General features: G+C 42.8%; 1 protein-coding gene across 2 annotated transcripts in view; it reads left to right on the top strand.

The window, feature by feature from the left end:
* The window catches only part of Pbx1 (PBX homeobox 1), a 306,940-nt gene extending 283,348 nt beyond the window's left edge, over positions 1–23,592 (top strand). For both annotated transcript variants that reach the window (XM_034513265.2, XM_034513267.2), the window contains one exon: positions 22,116–23,592. In XM_034513265.2, the coding sequence (XP_034369156.1) occupies positions 22,116–22,136 (21 nt within the window). In that variant the 3' untranslated portion in view covers positions 22,137–23,592. The remainder of the gene's footprint in view (positions 1–22,115) is intronic.
* Positions 23,593–25,138: the final 1,546 nt, after the last annotated feature.

The raw sequence follows: 25,138 nt of genomic DNA, 5'->3' as shown, positions 1-25,138 counted from the left end.
AGCAGGAGCTGATGCAGAGGCCATGGAGGGATGTTACTGGCTTGTTTCCCCTGGCTTGCTCAGCTTGCTTTCTTCTAGAACCCAGGACTACCAGCCCAGGGATGGCACCACCCACAATGGGTTAGGCTCTCCTCCTTGACCACTAATTGAGAACATGTCTCATAGCTGGATCTCATGGAGGCATTTCTTCAAGGGAGGCTCCTTTTTCTGTGATAACTCCAACTTGTGTCAAGTTTACACACAAAACCAGCCAGAACAGGGGTACAAGTTTGGAGGTTTTTTTTTTTTTTCTGGGTTTCAATCTTGCTTTAGTCCAGCATTTCATCATTCTGCTCCCATTCTGCCATTTTGAATTGGTAACATAAATTCTGTGCCATTATATGCTGAAATTATGTAATTTGACTTTTGATATCACAGGGGGTTATAATCAAGAGACTGCCTTGAGTCTCATTTGAGACTTTGGACTTTTAAATCATGTTGGGACTGAATGGCTATGGGGACTTTTAAAGTTGGACCAAATGTATTTTGCATTATGAGGTGGCCCTAGCATATGGGGCCAGGGAGTAGAATGTGGTGATTTAAATGAGAATTTCCCCCCCTCCCCCCGTCCCATAGTCTCATATGTTTGAGTAACTGGTCCCTAGTTGGTGGAACTGTTTGGGGAGAATTAATAGGCATGTCTTTGTGGAGAAGATGTGTTACTAGAGGTAGATTTTGAGGTTTCAAAAACTCACACCATTCCCAGTTAGCACTCTCTGCCTTCTGCCTGTAGATCAAAACATAAGCTCTCAGCTACTAGTCCAGTGTCATGCCTGTCTGTCTACTGCCATGTTCCCCACCATGAAGGTTATGACTTTAATCCTCTGAAACTGTAATACACACAAACACACTCCAAAATTTCTTACTTTTATACGTTGTCTTGATCATGATATCTTGCCACAGCAATAGAAAGTAACCAAGAAGGGCGCTATGGTCAGAAAATTAATGGTGGATGGTGGGCAGACCTAAGATAAAGATGAGTTTATAGGCCCCGGCAAAGTGAGGCCACAGGACTGATAGCATGATGGGATTTAAGTTTAACAGTATGATTTTGTCAACAATTGCAAGTAGACTACAGGCAAGCAAGTTTGGAAATAAAGTCCCACTGAAGAGATGATGAAAGTATTTTGGGCCAAAGATGATGGTGGTGTGGCCCCAGAGATTTCCTGGTATGATAAAATGTACATTTCAGGGACTGGTGAGATGGCCCAGCCGTCAAGTCTGTGATGTGTGAGTATAATCCCAGAACCCATATAAAAATAGCCACAGTGGTGCATGCTTGTATCCTCATGCTGGGGACATGAAAACAAGTGGATCCCTGGGGTTTATTGGCCATCCTGCCTAACTGGATTGAAGAGATACTCAGGCTAATGAAAGAACTGTTTCAAAAACCAAGGTAGGAAGCTTCTGAGAAATGACAACCAAAGTTGACCTGTGACTCACACATGTGCATGCACACACATGTATATGTATGCACACGCACTCTCCACTTGTATACTTGAGAATATATGTGCACGCACACAGCACTTTGCTTTTTGGGGGTAAAATACAAATATCGTTAGCTCAGAAGGATGCTCTCCCTGCAAGATCCCCTCTCTAAATTTCACTGCTCGGTGTGGATGTGTGTGACGACTCACGAGCCCTGACAGTATTCTTGTCATCCTGTTCATCTGACCCTCATGGGTTGGAATTACTTACCATCTCTCTGCTTCCATGTGAACTGAGAACCCTCCTCCCAACCCCAATTTGAGTTCATTTCCTTTCCCCTCAGTGTGAATAAAACGGTGGATAAGACCTTATCTCAATCCCAACCTCGAATGGAGGGGGACTGAACAATGACTCCCACACTTACCATTGAGTATGGTTCACTGCTGCCCAATGGATAAATAAAGAAATGTAACATAAGCCAAACCACTGTGGGCTGGAGCCATAGTGTTCTTATTAGCAATGTTGTTTAAAGTATATGTCAGCGCTGGTGTGCAGCTCCTACAAATTTCCGACATGGCCCCCAACACTCAGCTCAGGCAGCACCATGGCTGATTGATAACGTAATGCTGAGAGTTAGGGATGAGAGAGAGGCTCCTGGAATATTCTAGAAAGCAGGTAATCAGGATAGTCACAGGTCACCGTGGGCATATTCTTTTTTTCTGCAGTCATGGTTGTTGATTCAAAGCTGTCTCCCTGGTGTCTCGGGGTGACATTTGTTACTTAGCTTCCCTGTCCTTAAATAGAACTTCTGTCCTTTTGGCTCAATTGTTCCTCCTTTGCTAATGCTCCGTCTCCCCAAAGTCCCAGGAAGAGCACTTGACATTTGTTACTGGTACAAGAGCATCATTTGCTGAATGTGAATAGAAAACAAAGTTTCCCCAAAGGGTAGAAATGAGTGATGACCTCGGAGCTTCTCGCCCTTCTCTTTCCTTCAAGTACAGCAGTGATCCCCAGCCGTGCTGGGTCCTGGAGGAGAGCTGCCTCATCCTTTCTAAGCTCTAATGGCGCTCCACATTTGTAATCACCATGTACATTTTATCGGGCAAAGGTGATGGGTCATAGAGTGTCAGGATAGAAAAGGGGAGAGCTGCATAGATGCCTTTTCATGAGGAATGAGAAGACCCCTACGGAGATGTAACATTTCACTAAGCACCAAACTTTTCCTAATGTCTCCATTGAGATATGCCATTCTCATTGCTGGGGTGACAAGTGATGAAGGCTGGGTCTGAGATGACAGCTCCAGTACAGTGCTTGCCACACGAGCATGAGGACCTGAGTTTGAGCTGCAGAAGCCATCTAAAATGCAATGCTGTACATTTATAATCCTAGTAGTGGGGAAGTGGAGATAGCCAGATCCCCGGGGATTTACTGGGCGGCCCGCCTAGTTCCATGCCAGTGAAGGATCCTGTCTTAGAACACAAGGTAGACACAGAGACACCCTGAGGATTGACATGGGAGGTTGACCTGTGGCTTCATGACTGTTCCTGTACACCCACCACCCACTCATGTCCACATGCCACACATAGGTACACACACACATACACACACACACACACACACACTCACACACACTAACTACTTAGTCCTTCCTGTGACGATGCTCACTGTCTACTGAGAGTGCCTGTATAATATTTACCTGTTATTCATATGAATAGGTATGATAGAATCCTATGAGCATCTGTAATAAAGAATACTGAATTAGTCAATAAGGTCAGCAATGTCTTCTTAAGTAACTGCCTCAAAAGCTCAAACTTTCAAATTGGCTAAATATGTAATAACAGACAACAAAGAGAATGTTGAGAAGAGGGACCAGCAGGCACACGGATTATGCTGCAAGAGAGAAACTGGCAGCGAGTAGACCTGTAGGCCAGGAAAATCAAAGGACAGTTCCTGGAGAAATCAAAGGCCACAGAGACAAAGGCTGGCCTTGATGTCATTTTCCCATCTTTTCTTTACTAAATGAGAGTGTCTACCCACAGCACAGCTGGTCTGTCACACCTGCGGGCTCTGTATCTATGAACTCAACATAGGGTCAAAAATACTTCTAAATTACTTGTATATTGAGCAGTTACAAACTTTTTCATCATTATTCCCTAAAAACCCAATAACAACAATTTGGGGGCTGAAGCGATAGCTCCGAGGTTAAGAGTGAGTCTTGCCCTTTCCGAAGAACAGAATCCCCAAACATAAGGTGATGCTCAATTGCCTATAATTACAGCTCCAAGAGAGCTGATGCCTCTGACCTCCACAGACACCTGCAAACTTGTGCAGATTCCTGAACACAAAAAGACAGACAGACAGACAGACAGACAGACAGACACACACACACACACACACACACACACACACACACACACACACACACGTTGCGGGAGATATTTAAAACGGCCACAATCTGGCTTGCTCTCAGTCAGCCGCCATCTTGCCGACTAGACAAGGCCTATGGCCATGAGCCCGTGATGGAGTATTTTTGCTGCTGCTCAGCTCAGACTGCCAGCTCAGGCGGCCAGAGACACATCCCTGCCACCCACAAGATGCCAGCGTGAGAGATGGCTCTGCCAATCTTCCACGCTGTCTCCGCAAGGCTGGGCTTTGCCCAGACTATCCCGCCATCCACGTGGGCCTAGTAGGAAATGATACTCTAATGCTTAAATATTAATCAAAGGCTTTATATGTTTGGCAATGCTCAATAACAATATGGCCACACAATTAGAGGTGTTTGTCAATTAGCTAACCTAAATGTAAGTTGTAACCCACGACTGTTCTCCGTACCTTCGTGGCTCTTCATTCTCCTACATCTTTGCTCTCTCTCTCTCGCCTAGTTCCTCCTCTTCCTTTTCCTCTTTCTCTCTTTACTCATCTTTTTCCTCTCCTTACTCCTCCCACCTTAGCTCCTCCCAACTTGCGGGAAAATTTTTCCACTACACACACACACACACTTAAAAATAATAAAAAAATAAAAGTTGAGCAACTTTTGCATTTGCGGAACATATTATAAATTATCCACTGATGACTAAAAGCATAATAATATGTTTGCAGGTTACATGGTGAGAACACTATACTATTTTATGTAGTCTTGGATTTTGGTATCTCCTTGGATACCAAAGAGAACCAGTTCCTGTTAGATACTAACAGGCTGTGACTCTGAGTCACACCCAACACATACTGTACATTCACACATTCGCTCATTGAGCAGTGACTCAAAATTGTACCTGAAATTAAGAACAGCAAAAGAACACTGCTTTCCCTACCCTTAGAAAAGAGGCTAGTCCGTTAAGACACAAAGATGGAAAACTGAGCCTCCATTTCAATAAGTGGCATTATGACCTTGGGTCCATTTGCCATAAGGAGGAGTGATTTAATCATGGTGAACAACATAGGGGTCAAGGAGAACCCAGAAGAGACAGGGAAGATGGACCTCTGCTGTTGGAAGAGCCAGTGTAGAACCTGGTGTTTCCCATGATTAGGACCTGTTTGTTTCCCAAATCCTCTGCTCCTGGCCCCTAGCCCTTCAGCCTCCAGTGGCAGTCAGTGTAAATCTTTCTTAGAGAGTTGTTTCCCCTTGTGGTCATACAGTAACAGCCTACTAAACCTGCCGATGGGGTGAATTACGAGCCGGTCCCTGGAGCCCCAGCCTCTCTTGCCCACAGAATGAATTGTGGAGCTCCGGGCTGCTGGGATTTTTATTTATTTATTTGTTTGCTTTAGCATATTTTAATCTGGTCATTAAATTGCAATCTGCCACCCATCCCCAACCCGGACTGTCTTCGGATGGAACAGATTTTTCACAAGGTAATGATACCTATAAACTTCAAGGATGGCAGGCACCAGAACAAACTGGAAGAGGGGGACGTGACAGGTTGTAGAGACACATCCCACCTGGCTGGACCTTGGCTGACCTGTCTCTGCCCTGGCTCATCTCTGCCTTTTCCAGAGCAGCTAGAATGGCCAGTGGTTCCCGAACAGTACATGTGGCTGGGTGCAGCCTGGAAACCTGTGGAGGGAGGCAGAGGTGAGCCTCCACACCTTGTCCCTGCATGCATGAGATCATGCTGCTGCACGTTGTGCCAGACAGTAAAGGTGTCACACAACCTGCCTTTATGGTATCGCACAGGGAGAGGCAGGCACTAATAAATCAAAGGCAAAGAGGATGCCAGATGGCACACAGAGATTGTATTCTCCGGGTCATCCTTCTCATCTGCACTCACTCTGCAGTGTGTGTGGGGGGGGTGCCATCTGACAACAGGGCCACCAACCTACAGAGGTGACACTTGTCATGGTTAGAATATTGGTACCACAGATGTGTCAAACATTTCAAAAGTTGTGCTGACATAGTCCTTTGGAGCATCCCAACTATTGTGTGAACCCAAAGGAGAAGGTGTCACAGTTCCATTTCTGCAAGAAATAAAACCCAGACACAGGGACTATGGAACAAATTGTTAATGGAGATAGCTGGCTCCTAAAGGTGTGTAATAAATCTATTTGGAGTCAGAGAGTCAGTTCATGCTGCCCTAAAACAGCCCAAAGCCTCATTCCAAGGTTGCCTTGTGGAATCACATCCAGATCTTGGAAACCCAACGCTTGCATTGCACAAGCGAGGTCAGTTGCCTCCTAATTAATCTGTGTGCGTACCAGAGGTCTTGGCACTCAAATGATGCTTTTCAGATGGACCTGCCTAGCAAGACAGGAGGAGCACATGTCCACATCTTTGTGCTTATGGTGAAATAGGAGGAGTTCTAAGGATTTGCACACACCTGCTTCTTTAATTTTCTCAATAACTTTAAGTAGGTATTGTGGTTCTGCTCATCACTAGAAACACTGAAGCTCAGAGAGGTTGTGCAACTTTTTGTAAGGTACAAAGTAAGAAAGTAGAGGAGCTGAGAGTCTGGTCTCAGAGTCCAAGCTGCTAATTCTCTGGGCATGCTGCCACTTCCTGGGCATACAGGATCCTGCTCTGTGTATCATCAGCTCTTCCTATCACTACACTAACCCACGCTCAGCTACATTGACAAAGGCTAGCCGCCATCTTCCTGCACTAAACGACTCAAGGCTTATAAAAGATAAACTCTCAAAGCCAGTGTACAACCTTGTGCTTTATAGCTTCAGGATATAGATGCAAGGCACAGAGAAAGGAGAGTCCATATGGAGGTCAAACTTGGGACTCCAATGTCCTGGTTCTTGTAGAAGCCAACAGATCATGGCTTTTAATCACTTGGGCTGCATCAAAAGTCCTGCCAACCCAAGTGGTGTTTCTCATCATTACTAAATACCTGGTTTGGTAATGGGAATTATCGGGCTGTATCTCAATTTAGGAGCTTAATTTGCATAAAGCAGATGACTTAGCAATCTAATTTTGCTATTATGTCTCTGTCAGTTAAGGCTGACAGGAGTCCTCGATCTGTTCTCCCTTTGGCCCAACCTGTGTATATATGGTTCTCCTTATGATCCAGGCTCAGAGTTATGGAAAGCATGAGAAGTGTCATCACCAGATGCCAGGACACTCTGATGACATCAACAGACAGGCCAGTGTGTGTCAAAGCCATTGTGCCAAGAAATCATCTCATTACTCGTTGATACCTGTGCCTAGCTTAGGAGAGACCCAGACATAGCATTCTGGTCCTGACCTTATAATCTTTTACGTTGCCTTATTCTCAGAATCACATGCTCTGGCACTTACCTGGCTCTACTTATGATCCTTAGAAGGACTTTGATCATAACCTAGGTGCCAACTCACTATTCATGATAGATAGATGATTTGCTGATTGTCTTATTATTTGTACTCATACCATTGCCAAATTAAGCAAGTTTAAGAAATCATTCAGTACCTAACTTTGTCTGTATATACTTGTGTCTTTTATTGTGTGTGTGTGTGTGTGCACACAGGAGCACATGTGTGCACACATGTGCACACAAGCTTTCAGATAGACTCTCATTCTGTAATCCAGACTGTCCTCACATACATGACACTTTCCCCTGCCTCAACCCCCAGGTGCTAGGGTTTTTGGTGTGAGCTACCCATGGCTAGACTATTTGGGGGGGGGTATTAGGGTCCTACTATGTAGTCCAGGCTTGCCTGGAACTTTCTGTATATCCCAGTCTGGCCTCAGACTCCCAGTCCTCTTGTCGAAGTCCAAACATTAAATAAAGAATTTCAAAATAAACTCTATGGCCTCTGAGATTCAGAAGGGATGCCAGCATTCCTCTTGCTCATCCAAATTCTTTACAAACAGGACACAAGTCTACGCCATCTAATTTGTAGGATCACTCATCTGAGGGGACAACTAATGATACTAATGTAATATAAGAAACTCTTGTATTAAGTAAGAACAAGGAATTCCAAGAAACTCCTTAGGGTAACTGGATAAAGGGAACGAGGACAGCACCAGAGAAGGTCCCCCATGAGACTGGGAACCATGAGGCATGCAATGAGCTTGGTGCCCAGGGATCCCCGGCTTTCACACCCTCACTCTGGGGCATAGAAACTAAGAAATCTTGAGCAAGCTATCCAACTTCTCTATGCCTACCCCATCAGTAAAGCAGGGCTCACATGGGAGTCAGAATTCATAAACTATCCCAGCCTCACACACAACACGGATTCTCCTCTATGCTTCTCAAAGGCTGATATTTGGCTCCAGACTCAGGGCAGCCTTTAAACAGGGCCACACAGAGGATAGCTCAGACACCATGCAGGAACAGAAAGCAGCCTGTTTAGGGACAGGGTGCTTCAAACTGTTGAGAAGAAAAAAAACACCATATATGGTTGGAAAATTCATACACAGGTACCCAAGGCCAATGGCCCAAAATAGATACACCCAGTCCTTAAGACTGAATGTCCCATCTCCATTGATGGCTTGGAAGCCGTCCCCTCTTTGTCTCAATACACATCTCCCACCAACTGCAAATTTGAAAAACAGTTGCAAAAAGAATATTAAACAAACCCCAGAATCAACAGATACCCAGAAATGAAGGGAAGTGGGGGCAGGGAGAAATAAGTCAGTGACTGCTCTCCAACTGCTTCCTGTGCCCTGTGGATTTCTTGTCAATGATTATTCAATCTCAGGCCTGACCTTTCTATTCTAAATAACACTGCAATATCAGCACAGCCCAGCCTGCAGCTTTTGCAGGAAATTAACTGTATCTGGTTCTCACAGGAGACCCAAGAAATCCCCTCAGTTACTAAGCCTAGGCTGGTTTACAGACAAAAAGACCCGGCATTATCTTCTTCTCATACATTCCTCCTAATACCCGTCTAAATATCACAAGGCTCCCAGCTGTTTAATTCTAATAAATACTCATCTATTCTCAAAACAGACAAATGTTAGGTCTCAGGTGGGTCTCAAGTGTTTTGTGTGGTAGGAAGAGAAAATGGGGAAAGAGAAAGAATAGAACAGCTCCCAGCCAAATGGAGATTTCCAGATGGGTACAGTACTAGCCTAAGAAAATGGCTAATGGTTTCTGGCAGAGTCAGAGTCCAAGGTGACTTCTAAATGGCTGTGTTTATAGCCAGTGTCCACGTTGAGATGTCCTTTGTTCCTTTGGTGCAGCCTTGGGTTTCCGAGCAGCCATAATGGCAGCAGTGTAGTAAAGAATACTGACCCAGCTGGTGTTGCTTGCATCTTTCCAGTGGGTGGAGGGAGAGTGTGGAAGGTGGCAAGAGCAGGCTTCACAGGCAAGCAGCAGGCTTCTGTCCTAATGTCAGCTTCCCTCTGAGCCAAGATCTACCCCTGAGTTCAGATGCTTGCCTCAGCCATGAGAGCCCTACACAGAGGAGAAGATGAGAGGTGAGACCTAGACTTCCGTGACATTGGAGCCAGTTTGATTTGCAAACAACACTGTCCACATAATAGAAGGGGCCAGAAGAACTAGCATTCTGAGGGTAGGGGATGCCTGGGTTGGGATCAGTGATGTAAAGAAATTCCCTGTGCTTAGGCTCTTTGATCCCTCATTAAACATACATCATGGCTTGGACTGAGAATAGCCTTCAGAGAAGACCTGGTTTATACCCAGACACTTGCTCATAATTTGAACCTGGCAGCCTGTGTCTGTGTAACACCCAGCTGGAGACAGGGTGTTTCCCCTAGGAAGGTAGATGTGGGTGTCTATTCAGATTTTTTGGTCCCTGTAAGAACCACTTACAGTGTTCTGAGTTGGGTAATTGTTGACAGCAAGCCATTTCACTTTTAAATCAGCTATAGACTTCAAGTGTGTCAAACTTCTCCATTTCCGTATTTAAGCCAGTGATTCTCTATGTTTGGTTGAGTCTAACTGACTGGGAGAAAGTTCTTTTGGCCATGAGAAAAAGGGCTGCTGAGAATTTGAAGGTCTGTTCTTGTGTCTCTGGCATGACATAAAGATGCCAAGCCATGGTCAGCCTGATAATCTGAGTTCAGTTGTAGAGACAGTAATATTCACTCATCAAAACTCTACCTGACTTCTAGGGCTTGGCTGTCACCTTACATTCACTAGATGTCTCCCCAGGTGCTCTGCTCATGAAGAATATTCTCTTCTCTGAACAGCTACATTTACTGTGCACATCTCTTATTAAGTTTCAACTATTTACCCCTCTGGTTGCATGCTCTGAACAAGACAGATGGCATGCACATGTAATCTCTAGCACATGGGAGGAAGAGGCAGACAGATCTCTGTGATTTCAAGGCTCATTTGATACATATAACAGATTTCAAAATAACCAGGGCTACATAATGAGACTCTCTCTCAAAAATCCAGGCCAGAACTATAGTGTTCCTTGGAGCCTATGACTCCTATAGTTCCTTAGACTATGGAAAAAAAACTGAAAGCCATAATGCCAAGTCTACAGTGTAAAATCCCCATGGGATCCATCTCCCTGTTTCTGCTCTTTCCGGGGAGACTGGGTGAATCCACAAGCCAGGGAAAAGCAGACTGCCTTCCTGAATTTGGCTCTATCTGACTTTAACAGTTTTCTTTAAAAGACCCAAAGATAGGTATATGACTCCCTACTTAGCAATCGGCTCACGTGCCTCTCAATCTCACAGTGAAAGTCAGTCATGAGCTTTAGCTCCACCCCAGTAAGCAAGAATTAATGACCTCATCAGGCAAGACGTCACCTAGTTGAAAACTAGAAAATCCATCTAAGTAAAAGAATCCAGAGAAGTAACAACCAGAGAGGTAAACAGCCAGTGCTTAATAAGAGGCGTACACAGTAGATGCTTGATCTATTCAGAAGAATAGCATGTTCTCCATGCGCAGAGCACCTGGGGAGACATCTCAAGAACGTAAGGTGACAGCCAGGCCCTGGAAGACAGGTAGGGTTTTGATGAGTGGCTATTACTGCCTCCAATTTATTAGCCCAATAAACAGGCAGTACATGGAGGGTAAATAAATGTAAAGCAGCTTGGCAGTTTAATGTAGGTGTGCATACAGGCACAAGCAGCTGCTGATTTGGGTTTTCATGAACTAAGTGAAGGCATTTTCCTGCAGTTTCCACAGAATCTCATTTTAGGACATTTTAGTTCATACATCTACCCATAAGAGACTGGCGGGATAGGGTCTTAGAGGTCAGGACCAGAGATAGAGTTCCCAGGGCCTTGGTAGAGGTCTGTGGCTTTGTTGTCTCGTCTCCTTGGAGTCCTTGGTGACCCTGCTGCTTAGGTACTTTGACTATTGTCTCTGGCAGAATTTTCAATCCCCAAGCTGAAGGGACCGCCCCCCCCCCCAGGAAGAACAGAACACTATCACTCGTGTATGCCATTCTATTGTATAACACCATCTCAGCAGAGAATGAACTTTGCAGACATTTGTCTAACAGGATGCACCAAATCCAACCTTTCCCTTTACAAGGATCAACTGTCTCTTAATCAACTCTTGTATTCCCAGCCCCTGGTCCAACAGCAAATAGTGTTTCATACATGTTGAACAAAGGATGTGCCAACTCAATTCATCTTCATCTTTTGAGAGAGTGATGTGGGAGAAATGTGAGGTTCTATAAATGACCTAAAAAAAACTACAAACTTTTTCCCCAGAGGAAAATCTACCTATGCCTATGACTTCTATGGCAGGAAGACTGAGCCTTGAGTTAGAAGACAGCATAGTTACCATTCAGTGTCTTTTGCAGGTGATTCTTCAGCTTCTACCTGGGCCTTCTCAGTGCTGGGAGATTCGCTGTGTCCTCACTTGGGGACAGTGTTAATGACTGGAGGTGTGTTCTTTGTAGAGTAAGCAGCAATCTTCCTTCTTGGAACTTATATCCATCCTTCTCGCTCTCCTGAGCACTTTGAAGCAGAGACGGGGCATGTACATACTGCCTTTTGAATGTTTGGGAACACAGATCCAGAGCCTTCATGGGCTTTCTCTCACCTCTGCCTGTTTTTCTCCAATTGGATTTACATCTCTTTCCTGATCCTAGCCTCATTTTACCATCACCCTTGGTAACCTGTGAGGTCCAGGGAATGGCAGAGGATATGGCTACTATTTCTTCCTTTGTTCCAGACAATGCACTGGCCTTATGTTGCCTAAGTAGCGTTTCCTTCTTGGTGAACTTCTCACACCATTGACCCTTAATTAGCAAAGAGTCAGGGAATCGCCCAAGCCTTTGTTCAGGTGTGCAGTTGATAACACCCATCTCCCCACTGGGCGTCTGCCACTTGCTGTTTAGATCAAATCGCACTGCTTTTACATTTATCCTTGTTAAAGGCCACCCTATTAGATTTGCTCCTTGAGTCCAGCCTAGTGAGACCTTTCTAGGTCCTGGTTTCAGCATTCCACATATTAGCTCATTACTCTCAGACAAGGCGTTTAATGTGTAATAAAGAGTTACTGTTTCCAGACTGTTTCTCTGACCGGATGCTACACTGTACGAAGCCAGCCATCTCATTCCAATTCTTTAAAATGTGTTGCCACGACACTGGTTTTGTTTTATTATTTATTTTCTTTCATTTTATTGAGATGAAATATTTTTATAGATCCCAGGTGGTCTGGAACCCTCTATGGAGACCAGGCTGTCCTTGAACTTCAGGACATCCTTCTGACTTAGCCTCTTGAGTACTAACGTTACAGACACGAATCATCATGCATGGCTGACACCCACCTTATATAAAAGGAATTTGTGAAAACCCCCAGAAAAGTTAAGAAAGGTATCTAGACACATACAAAGATGTAGGAGAGTCAGGATGTGAACCCAGAATGTTACTCTGAAGGTGGGGTACAGTGCCACCGGGTCATGTTGCTGTCAGCACAACCCTGTTATAGATAGGACCAGTGAGAGCCAGTGCCTTGAGGCAAACACTGTAGACTACTACAGGCTGAGGGCAGATCTTTTCCCCTTTGTTGGCATATTGTTGTTCTCATTACCCACTTTTATTGCAAGCAAGGACAAGAGGAAGTCTGTTCACTATGTTGAAGAAATCGCATCAGGGATTCAGTGCTCTTCTAATATCTTCCTTCCTAGGAATAAGTGATGGTAATAGGATGTGTCTTGTTTGGGTCAATTCCTGCTGACGTCTGTAAACCACAAATTATTCTGTTTCATGCTTTGAAGTCATTATTGAAGTCAAGCCTAGACTCTTACCTAAGATGACTTGTGAACTCCGCCAGTTTGCCGTTTTAAGGGGTGTGGTACACTTTCTGTTGTCTAGCCTAAAAGCTGATGAAAACAGATGAAAAGACCAAGATAATCTCATTATTGTTCTGTTAAACATGCCACATAGTCCCCTAATTAATGATAGTTAAGCCTTCTAAGACTCTACACAAAAGACAATGAAACATGCTTTAACATTTCAGTCAGTTTGAATGTCTGTCAGAGCCAGTCACCAACAGCAACCTTATGTATGTATGTATGCCCCTTGTCCATGATTAGCTTTTATTCTTGGTGGACTTCATTTTTAAAACTACTAGTTACAATTCATAATAGTTTTCTCATAGGTGTCTTTGACCTGAGACCACTATGAGATTAAAAAAAAAAAAAGGATAAAAAGGAGTTCTAACGCGCCCCCCTTTGAGCTTTGCATCCGCGGAGAAATCACGAGACGCAGAGATCAGGTAGTTACTGCAAAACGAGGCTTTTTAATCTTTATCACCCACGTGGAGAAACGCGGAGAGACGCGGAAGGGAAGGGCTGAGGAAGGGGTCCGGCTTAAGTACAGTCTAGAGTGACGTATTCACTTCTGGTTGGCTGCTCGCTCACCACCCAATATTACGCCTCGGGATAGGCCAGTGACCTGGCACTCTTTCTGCCTAGCAACTGCGCAGATAAATGTTTACATCTGGAGAAGACACGCGGCCAGTGCCATCTTGGAAATGTAAATGTATAGCCACTGAAACAGCGGCTCACTACAAGGAGTGACCTGATTTCTTACAGAAATGGTTTGGAAAATGAAAAAACTGGGGTCAGTGGGCCATGGTGGGAAAGGGCTGATGTCTTCTGTCCTTATTCCAAAGAAAAATCCTCCATAGGTGACAAACATAACCCCCTAACAAGGGCCATGGCATTCCCCAGAATTCCAAGCATAGCTCAAGAGATGTTCCCTATTGGGGCAGTTCATTTAAGTTTTCCTTTCCTATTTCAGTAGACCTGGGTAGGTAAACAGTAGAGCTCTCTGGCCTAGCCTCTTTTCAAACTTAATTGTGTTCTCACCATCTGTCAGCTTGACCTCCCCACCCCCCATTTCTTTCTTCTGACACTCCTGTTTGACTGGTATTTTATGTGTGCCTATGTGCTAATTCATTTATGCCCTATCATTGATTTACTTTATTACATTGTACATTATATAGTATACACACACACACACACACACACACACACACACACACATCTTTTTCTTGTGTAATGTTCACACATCAGTCTGTGCTCATAGCTTTTAAGAGGAGTAAACTCAATGAAGACCATTGTAGGTATGGAGACAGGGCTATCAGAAGCAATGACCTTTCCCTTCAGAGCCTTTCTCCGTGAGCTTCTGTCCTAGATGGAAGAAAAAAAGGAGGATGCTGATCAACAACTCTCACTGCTCTCTGCTTCTTGGCTGTGGGTGCAGTGTGACCACCTGTATCCTCTGGGCTGTGGGTGCAGTGTGACCACCTGTATCCTCTGGGCTGTGGTTACGGTGTGACCACCTGTAGCCTCTGGGCTGTGGGTGCGGTGTGACCACCTGTAGCCTCTGGGCTGCAGTGCCCTGTGACTATCTACATGCTCAAGATCATGCTTCCATGACCTTTCATGATGGACTGTACCCTTGAACTACACACAAAAATAATTTTTCTTCCCCCTAAATTGCTTTTTCTTAAGGGCAGTTTTATTTTGTTTTGTTTTGTTTTTCAGAGTGTTTATAAACCTTTTTGTATGGAGACTAAAGATCCAGAATACTGAATCCCCTTCCATAGAATGAAGGAGGGGAAAGAGCTTTGAAAGCAACCAAGTTACCTCCCATCAGTATTCTGGTGGCTACAATCTACAGCCATGCCTAACAGAGCAAGGCTTAGCTTCAACATGGGGTTGGGGAAGCCTGGCAGCTGGGGAAGTTGGCTGGATCTGAGAGGTTAAGTCAGGACTGCAAAACGTGGGGAGGTTTTTATAGCTGTGAAGGAAAAGGATATGTGTGAGCAGAGAAACAGAGGCCTAGACTGTCCCTGCCAATCCAAGACAGAGCTCTGCAACAAAAGCCCCTTTTAATCGAACCCCACCGTGAGCAGATAGTCACTGCATCCCACTATTATGCTCAGTCACTGCCTGAGGTGGGCCTCAAAAGGACGAACTGACAAGGCTGTCAGCCACCCATAAGACTCTAAACCCAGCTGAGGACCCTTGTTTGGTTTTTCTATTTGCTTATTTATTTGTCTTTTATGACAGAGTCTCAGTATGTATACAGGCTGGCTTTAAACTCTTGACCTTCCTGCTTCAGCATCCTGCATCCTGGGATAGATGTGAGAATCACTTTTGCCCAGCTCTAAACCCTTCCAGAAGCAGGATGCCAAGAATGCATGAATAGTTTCCATGTCTTCTATACAATAAGAACTGAATCTTGGGTCAATTTAAAGTTCTAAATATATATGTTTCTAGTGACTTCTTAATAATAGTAATGGCTATTTTCCCCATTGTAAAGTAAAAATATTGTTTTAACATATTACAATTGCAAAAAAAAGAAAAGCATAAACACACACTTATATAAATATAAATGTATTTATAGATATATGTGTGTGTACCTATATATATATATATATATATATATATATATATATATATCAAATGGTTTTTCATTAAAACATTTTACGGCAGGCATCTGGGCAGCAATTGAAAATGGCCTGAGGTGTCTCTAGAGCCGAGGTCACTGAACTCAAAACAACCTCTTGAATTTTCCATTAGTGCATAGTTAGATGAAGTAATAAATAAATTATTATTAAGCACTTTGCAAATAGAGTGTTATGTAAATGCTAAATAATCATAATAATACAGTAGTATGCTGATCTTGATAAACGGGTCGACTTCTATGTCATTTAAAATGGATGGCGCAGCAATGTCTGTGAAGATGAATGAGGTCCACACTCATGGAGCTCAATAACACACACAGACTCTTCTGCTAGGAGGCTTTGGCCTCTTCCGGAGTGGCTGCCTTCTCTTCCCCTGGTCTCTGTGGGACAATTAGCAGAGGAGAGGGATTCTGGCCCAGCTTTAAGGGGTAGTAAAAGGCTCCTATGCAGGGATATTGAAAGGAGACCTAGGTGAGCTGAGCGTGCAGGGATTTGCATTTCTGAGAAGTCAGGGCTAATCTATACCAGGCTGGGGGCAGGGAATTAACATTTATTGAGCGCCTCCTGTGACCCAGACACTGTGCTCACTCGGTGCTCCGTGTTTATTATCTCATTCATCCTCCAGGCCAGCACATTAAGGTAATAGAGGAATGGAATAAAGCAGAAAGCATGGCTATTTTCTGTAGAAAGGCAGAGACTGACCCAGTGTAAGAGCTGCTGTCTGCATTCTGCTTTCCTGGTAGGGATGAGAAGGACCCCCCACCCCCACCCCTGGGAATCAGTAGAAGCCAGACCCAATGATCTGTCACTGCCTCCAGATGCTGTCACCTTTCAGCAAAAACATTTGCGTGATGACATATGTCTTTCTCTGGAACCATACCTAAGGACTGTCCCTTCTCACCCCTGCCAGACTTAATGCACACCACAGCCCAATGCACCTGGATTCAGGCCTTCTATAACCCTTAATAATACTTAGCAGGTATTCATATATGCATAGATAGGAGCACAACATTTCATCAGTGGATGATGTATATTATTCCGGTTCTTAGAACAACTCTTGATCCACCTTGTATTGCTTCTTAGATGAAAACGTTTAAAGTTTTGTTATGTACTTCGCCAGATTTTCCCCAAGTGAAAGACAGAGGAGGTCCACAAATCCTGGGACTTTTAACTGTGTGGTGACCTTGTTCCACTACCTGTTGACTCTGAGATCTCGGTGTTTGGGAACTTGCTCCCTCTTCACCCATCCCTGGGTTATGCTCTTGATTAATTACCCTTTGTTAAATATGCAGAATTTTAAAAGTATGAGCAGAGCTCAGTTGTCTGTGTGTCTGTCTATTGGCATAAGTGCACACTGAACCGCATATTGGGATACAGTTTGATACGTTTTGAACCTGTTCACATTTACCAAACTCTCCTTGCTTGCAATCTAGTCTTTCAACCTTGTCCTTTTTCTCCAGGCAACCAATGACCTGATTTTTGTCACCACACCTAGCTCACATTTTCTAGAATTTCTAGAAATTTTCTGAAATATGTGGAATCTCACAGTATGCAGCCCTCCTCATCTGGCTTCTTTCACACAGTGTAATTATTTTGAGATTCATCTGGGTGCTTTGCTTATTCTTTTTTTATTTACAGAGATAAGGACTTTGAATAATTAGTATGTATCTTACATAGTGTTGACTTTGGACCCAATCCAGACTCCAAATGCAATTTCTATCATTTATGATCTGTGTAGTAAGGGGAAAGTTTCATAACCTGTCAGAGGCTTGATTGTTTTGTTTTTCTGTTTGACTGTCATCTGTGAACTAGGTAAACTGCTAGAGCATATGATTTGTACACGAAAGGCATTGGATTTCGCTACTAAAATATAAATTGACGTACACTAGGGTAAGAAAACCCCATCTACATCTTTGTATTCAGCAAAGCACTTGGTATTCACTAAAGATTTAGAATTCGATGGAACAGCGGGAGGGATATGTTAATTTAGTTCAGAAAACGGAGTGCTTCCTATTTGTCTGACATTGAGCTATCTCAGACTTTGAGAAATTCCTGTTTAGATTGGAGGGATAGGGGATGAAAGATATAAATAAAGTCATTTCGATGTTAAGAATGACTTGGATTCAAAAGACATTTGGAAGACAAAATCAATAAACTAGGTGACTGTCTAAAGCAGGAATGAAGGGAGGCAGGTAGGGTTAAGTTGTTCGCAGTTGCAGGGAATTAAGACAAATAGATTTCTGTAAACAGGTAATAAGGATGGTTTTTGGTGTCTTGGCTTGAGCTGTAAAGGAAGATACAGGTGGAAAACTCCAACAGTTACATTTCTGCACAACTGAGCTAGGGAGTTCGGGGTCGAAGACAAAGACTTGTGTATTTTCAGCACCTAGGATGCTGATGTCATAGAGTGCATAGGCGGGGAAAAGCCTATGGAATGAGAAGAGATGACCAATCATTGTTAGACATGCCCACACAGCAGAATCAGGAGGCACGCTGAAATACTCTCCCATGAACAGTCCTACTGGAAAGGTTTCAAACCTACTAATTTCAATCATATACCATTTAACCCATGGGATTACCTGCATGCTCTTTTGTGTGCTGTTAAAGTGCAATTCCAAAATGGGAAAAGCCCTTCAAAGCAAATTAAAAGACTACCTGTGTGTGGCCCTTTATCTAGAAAGAACATGGCTGGGGAATGACAGAAAGAAGCCCCAGTGGGACAAAAGAGATTTTGCAATGCTAAAAAAAATAAGTCTCACATAACAACTGAGTTCTTTTTCCCTCTATTTTTCTTTTATTGAAAATAGATTCCTTTATAAAATATATTCTGATTATGTTATTCCCGCCCCTAATTCGTCCAAGGTCTTCCCTTCCTTCCCTCCTATCTAAATCCACACCCCCTTCTATGGCTCTTAGAGAACAGACAGACACATAAAGAATAATAATAAAAATAATACAAAAAAAAAAAAAAAAAAAAAGAAAAATAGCACAAAACAAGCAAACAGAAGAAAAAGATCCAAAGAAAAGCACAAGCAACACATCTAACTGCAGAGACACTTACATTCATACACTCAGAAAAATGCAAAACCAAACCCCATGTTATATAAAAGGACGTATAAGGTTAAAAAAAAATCCTGACAAAACATTATGAGATAAAGAACTTCCAAAGATGTCATTGAGTTCATGTTGTGTTGGTTATCTACCACTAAGATTGTAAGAACCAGAGGGAGATGGCTCAAGAAAACAAGGTCCTCTAAATACAGAGGACCATACGAACTCACAGAAACTGTAGCAGCATGCACAGGACCTTCGCGGATTGTGCCAAATGGGGTCTTGGAGCTGAAAGGAGAAGTGGTCACATACCCCATCCCTAACGTATCTCCAATTGATAATCTTTCATCAATGAAAACTTAGTTCTCTCAAATGGAGTCTCGCTGGAGATACAAAACAATTGAGGTTTTCTGGACTTTTCCCCCCAAGGATAGAGAGGGTTGAAATCTACTGATGTGCTGAGAAACAGCTGTGGAGGAAGTGGCCAGTGATCACCTGACGTGTCAGGTGGCTGACCTACAGAACTGGGATGCCTGAGAGATGGTCAGTCCATGAATGAGATCCAGACCTCCCAGCCAAACATTCTTTCTGCTAAGGGGAATGTTTTTGTCCCAGATCCCAGCACCCTCATCCTGGGCAATTTGCCTTTTCAATTTTCTGGTTGTCTATTTTATCTCTTTCAGCTGACACATTTGACAGGTCCTTTCGGGGGAGTGGGGTGGGTTGAAATACTGACTTTAGAATAACTTGCCTTTGGTCAAGCACTGTGTCCCCCAGGTAAAAGAGGGGCTTTGGGAAAGCTATCCTCATGCATATACCCACCCCCAAGCCCCACTGTTTATTTGGAGTGAAATATGCTTATCAGCTTTGCATGTGCCAAGGAACACTATCAAAACCAAATTAGCCCAAACTGGCCACCATTCAGGTCAGCTAATTAAATTAGCTATTGTTGCATTACTGATAAGGACAGTTTGGAAATGGAAAAAAAGCTGCTCATCCCAGCAGCCATAAAGAGAAAGCCAAGACAATGTGTTAATGGGAACACTGTGAAAGGAAACCCCTCAGACTAGCAGCGGTACCCGGGGGGCTTTGGTGGACTGTTCTGTGAGCCATCTGCTCCAAGATCACTGCTTATAGCCTTCCCTGGCTCTAGTCCTTAGGAACAGTGCTGCTTTCTGGCTTTCTGATCCCCAGCTGTAGGCAGGGCAACTGTCTCCTCTCTTCACGGTGATCCTGATCCTTCTGATGGTGCAGGGAGAAGTGGGGACTGGAACCTTCTCTAATGTACTAAAATACAGCCTTCCCCAAATATAAAAGACAGTTGGTGATTGAAAGAGCCTTAAGGCGATGAGAGAGAAAGAGAGAGAGAGAGAGAGAGAGAGAGAGAGAGAGACAGAGAGACAGAGAGACAGAGAGACAGAGAGACAGAGAGACAGAGAGACAGAGGGAGGGAGGGGGTATGTCTTTCACTATTGAGAATGAAAACTCTGTATTTCTAGTGTATTCACAGTCTCCAATAACATAGGCCAGAGTACTTTCTAATGAACAAATTGCCGCATAGTACAACAAAGGGCAGTAGTAATATTGAGAACAGGCATGCTTAGGTTGTGAGGTAGTGTGTGATTCTAACTAGGTAACCTATGATCTGTGGTTGTCTCTGAACTTTAACCTTAAAAGCTCTTTCTCCAAGCCTCAGTCTCTTCATATACAAAGAAGTGATCTTCTTGTCCTAAAGAAAAATGCCATGACTAGGCTAAATAAGAAATTCCAAAGGTGAGTGAGTTAGGATATTTACAAGAATATTTGATTATTAAAAAGACTTCCATACCTATAAAATAAAAGAAAAAAGATTACTGGAGAAGCTGCACTAAGGAAAATAACCCAAAACTCTGGTTCTGCTTCCATGTTCATTATGACTACCAAGCAAAGTTGAGCTGCCCATCTTCAGTGCAAGGGTGCTAAGTCTGTAAAACTCAGTCCTTCCTGTCGTATATCACTGAAGGAGCGCCATCAGTGCCTCCATCTCAGAAGAAATCTGCCTTCCCCCAGTGTCAATGTAATCAATTGTCAAATTGGGAATTTGATGGAAAGAGAACTCCTAGCTCTGTGCAAATGGGTACCTACAGAGTTTCCAATAAAGTTGCATAATAATCACTTTATATCTGCTAATTTTAAATACTATATAATCATAGCATAAAAGGGGGGAAATGTCATTGTGATCCTTTCATCCCAGTACAGTGGTGCTCACTGTCTATAAGTCATCCTAATGTACACACATACACAATGAATAGTTTAATAGTTTGATTTATTTTTAAAAGTACTTTAAGGCTCTGTAAGCGCAACCTGACCAGTGTGACAGTTCAGAAGTTACAGCTGATGGTTACCTTCCAAACTGTGCTGAACGTTCTCTTTGTTTGCCCTTGATCCTCAGCCACAAAACAACAGCCCCTTTCTTCAGATTTGCAAGAGGTGAAGCTTCATGGTCCTCTCACCTATGTAGAGAGAAGTATTAATTCTTAGATACATTATTAACTCTTGGGGGAAATGTTAGGATGTTTTTGCATCATTACAGGCTTCTATGCATGTTTCACCAGAGAAAAGAAGATAGATGCTTGTTTGGTGCCCCTTAACAGCTTTTACTGGCCTGTGAGAGGATCAGGAGGCAACATTTGTCATCCATCCTTCTAGCAATGGAGGAAAAAGAAAAGAAAAGAAAAACAGAAAAATCAAAACAACAACAACAACAAAAACCCACACAAACAAGCAAAAAGCAAGGTGCAGAGGATTGAATTTGGACTCAAGAATGTGTAGATAGTCCCCTGGGCTTGAGATTTACAAGCTGTGTAAGTTGGAACAAGCTAATGTCCTTAGGATCCACTTGCGTCTTCATCTCTAAGACATGGACCATAATAATTATTTCATAGAGTGGTCATGAGGATCAAACAGGCTAACGTAAGAGGATGTCATAAAATTAGCTACCTTTTTCTTTAAACAGTGGTATTCTAAACAAGTCACTCCATTAAACTCTTGCTAATATTTACAGTGGAGTTTTTTTTTTTTTTTCTACATTACATGAATGAAAAACTAACTTCAATTTTTAGCGACTGATGAGCCATCTCTGGAGTCATTGAAGTCCAGGCCTTTCTCTTCTCTTCCTATTTTCAGCTGGTTAGCTGCTCACTGAGATCTTGCCAGAGGGTGGGGAAAAGAAATAAAAATGGAAATTGGTCAATTTGACTCTTTGATAGTAGTCCTGATGAAAGATGTGGGTAGAAGATACTCAAGTTGTGAATTAAACTGGAGTTTTGTCTTCCTCCCAGGATATGTCAAGAACCTACTGATCCTCACAATGATGGCTGTCTCTCTTCTCTTGACTGAAAACAAATGTCTTCATCTACCTGAACAGTGGCCTGGCTTCTGGAATAATGCATATGGACTTTCGAAGAAGTAAGAGGATATCTGCTGGCCACTCATATCAGACGAAACAAGCCTGATGATCAGGGAGCTATCGGATGTTGTAACTAGATGATGGGTACGTCATCAGAGTCCCAAAGCAATAACCACTATTCTTTGTCTTCTCCACTAATCCAGCAATCAAATAATCACTCTTAAGCATTTACTGTGTACCACCATAAAACATAAAATGTGGTGAGTAGCTAGATATATAAAGTAACCTCTCAACTCTCAAAAGAAGTAATGCATTTACAAAGTAAGAGTTATGCATGTGACATGACAACTAATCACATAGGGGAGAGAACATGGTTGCAGGTATAGCATCTCCCACATGCCAGTCACCGTGGGAGGTGTTGCACATGTATTATTTTGTGTAATCCCTAGTACATCTTCAACAGACATTCCTATCCTCTAATAAATAATGAAATTGAGAGTCCAAAATATTTAGTAACTTGCCTGTGGCCACATAGATAGAAAAGCCTAGAGCCCATTTTCAGGCTTAGATGTACCTAACTAACCATAGTCTGTGCTTTGTTACTAACTCATACCTGACAGTGAGAGAAGTCAGAGCTCAAAGACATCACTTAGTGCAGCTAAGCCAAGACAGAACTCTAAAATGTTTATCAGCAAAATATGTTTTACCTAGCCCATTGATTGGTTTGGAAACTGCTTCTAGCCAGAGGATAAATGTCTAGCTTCTGCAGACAGAAATGAGGGACTAGAAGTGACCACACAGTAGTCTCAGCCCCCGCCACCATTTACATGTGTCCATCTGAGCAAGTTGCTTCCCTCCTCTAGGATCTTGTGCCGTCATTGGTAACATAGAGGATTTCCCCACTGTCTAATGTCACACTCTGTCACTAGGCAGCTCTATGGTAATAACAGGGTCTACAATCAAGCAGGCCCAAGTTTGAATCCTGGCTCCATCCTCAAGCAGTGGGCTGTTGGGCAAGTCATGTATACAACAGAGATAATAATACTACCTCAGGCTCTCTGCCCTTATTGTTCATTCTCCTTGGAACAGTTCCCAGTTATCCACAAGTTCACCCTTATATCTTCTTCCAGTCTTACTCAAGTTACCCACTAGGGAGGCCTCCCTCAAACAGTCTCTAACCTTGCAAATGACATTCGCCATCCCCTATTTTCTTTCCTCATGTTATTATTTTCCTTAACACTCAACACCTAACATTCTATACAGAGCACTCAATTATCTTATTTATTGCCTGTTCCCATCTTCTTACCTCTAGAATGTAAGCTCTATATGGGCAGGATTTTTTTTTTTTTTTTTTTTTTGTATTCTTTACTGCTGTATCCCCAGTTTTTAGAATGAATTAGGTGCTTAATAAATATTTCTTGCATAAATGAATGCTTGTTGAGAGGATAATTTGAGTTAAGGGCTTTGCATGGATCCAGTCATATGGTAAACACATGTATGTTAACTATGTGGCTGGCAGTTGTTGTTTTATTATTCTACTTAATCTCAATATCATGTGTTCTCTTTCCCTTCCAGATGACCCAAGATTAATTAGCCTTCTGATTTCTTTAGTGAATTTTAAAGTCCATTTCTGAGATTATTCAAATGAAAGAGGATATAGTCTTTGTGATAGAAATAAGGAGAAAGACTTGCAAGGCAGTTACCTTCCCTGCCCATACACGAAAGCATGCCACATAAGTAGAAATTCCAGGAGCATATTTCTGATGCACGAAAAAGAATTTTCAGAGAATTGGATGTTTACAGAGGGAGTAAGTTATTTCAAGAGAGGGGAAGCTGCTTATGCCTAGAGGTCTCCATAGAAGCTTGGAAACTGTATCTCACAGATATAGAGTATAATTATAGTGGGTGACAAGGTTGGAGTTCAGCCAAAGGGAAGCACTTTCTGAGATCAATGGAGAAGCCTAGTAAAATGTGGCATCCCTAGGAAACAAGACAAATGGGTAGCCAATAAAAGTTTACTCAATGTACGTAATCAAACAAATCAAAGATAAATGATCAAGAGGCTGAGACCATCATTGCAATGAAAAATCAAGACATATTCCTCAGCTCCTAGACTCTCATTATAAAGGTCTCCAAATGAAAAAGCCCTTCAAATCTTATAGATTATAAACCATGTCCCATGATTGTTCAAAAACATTCTTGGGCATTTCCTCAGATGGCAGTCTACCTGGAGAAAGAAGATGACTTATATATTTGGAGGACTGTTAAGCTAACTCTCGGGAACCCAGGGAGTTAGTTATCATAGTCTTGTTCTTAGGGGAAGGGTCTTACTATGTCCCTGCTGTGCATTTGTTCACAGTGAGGCCACAGGCTTCATAAGAGAGATTTCTGGATGGTGGAATAAAAACTGCTATGTATAGTCAAGTAGACCAAGCGCAAGCTTCTGAAACCTTTCTTTTTCCAATCTCCACACTTCTACCAAAAGAGTACATTAAAAGCATTAGAGAATAAACCCAACAAACCACTATGTAAAAACCTGAGCAATGTCAGGGTGGTGATATCCAGTGTATTTACATTTACCTCACCAGTTTCACCCCTACAAAAACTGGAAGGATCCTACAGAATGGTAGTTGTACACGACTGCAAAGACATGAATCTTTGCTCATTCAAATAATAGTAACCCCAGTTGCAACCACTGTGCTGAGTGTAGAATCTTTGCAAAGGAATGTTAACACAGCCCTGGGTGTGTGCTATGCAGCCTCTCATATCCCGAATTACTTTTTTTCTGTGGTATGAAAAAGGATAATAAGTCTGTATTTACGTGGCATTGACAAAATGTGTATTTGTGATCTCGCCTCGAGTCATGTTAATTCTTCTACTTTTTTCGTTTCTCAGAGTCTGAAGGGGCTTAGATTGGCCATTCCAAAGAATGTTACATTCATTCATGACATTAAT

The sequence above is a fragment of the Arvicanthis niloticus genome, chromosome 10, assembly GCF_011762505.2.
Source record: "Arvicanthis niloticus isolate mArvNil1 chromosome 10, mArvNil1.pat.X, whole genome shotgun sequence".
Classification (NCBI taxonomy): domain Eukaryota; kingdom Metazoa; phylum Chordata; class Mammalia; order Rodentia; family Muridae; genus Arvicanthis; species Arvicanthis niloticus.
The sequence above is the reverse complement of the archived record's forward strand: the minus strand, read 5'-3'. Positions and strand labels throughout refer to the sequence as shown.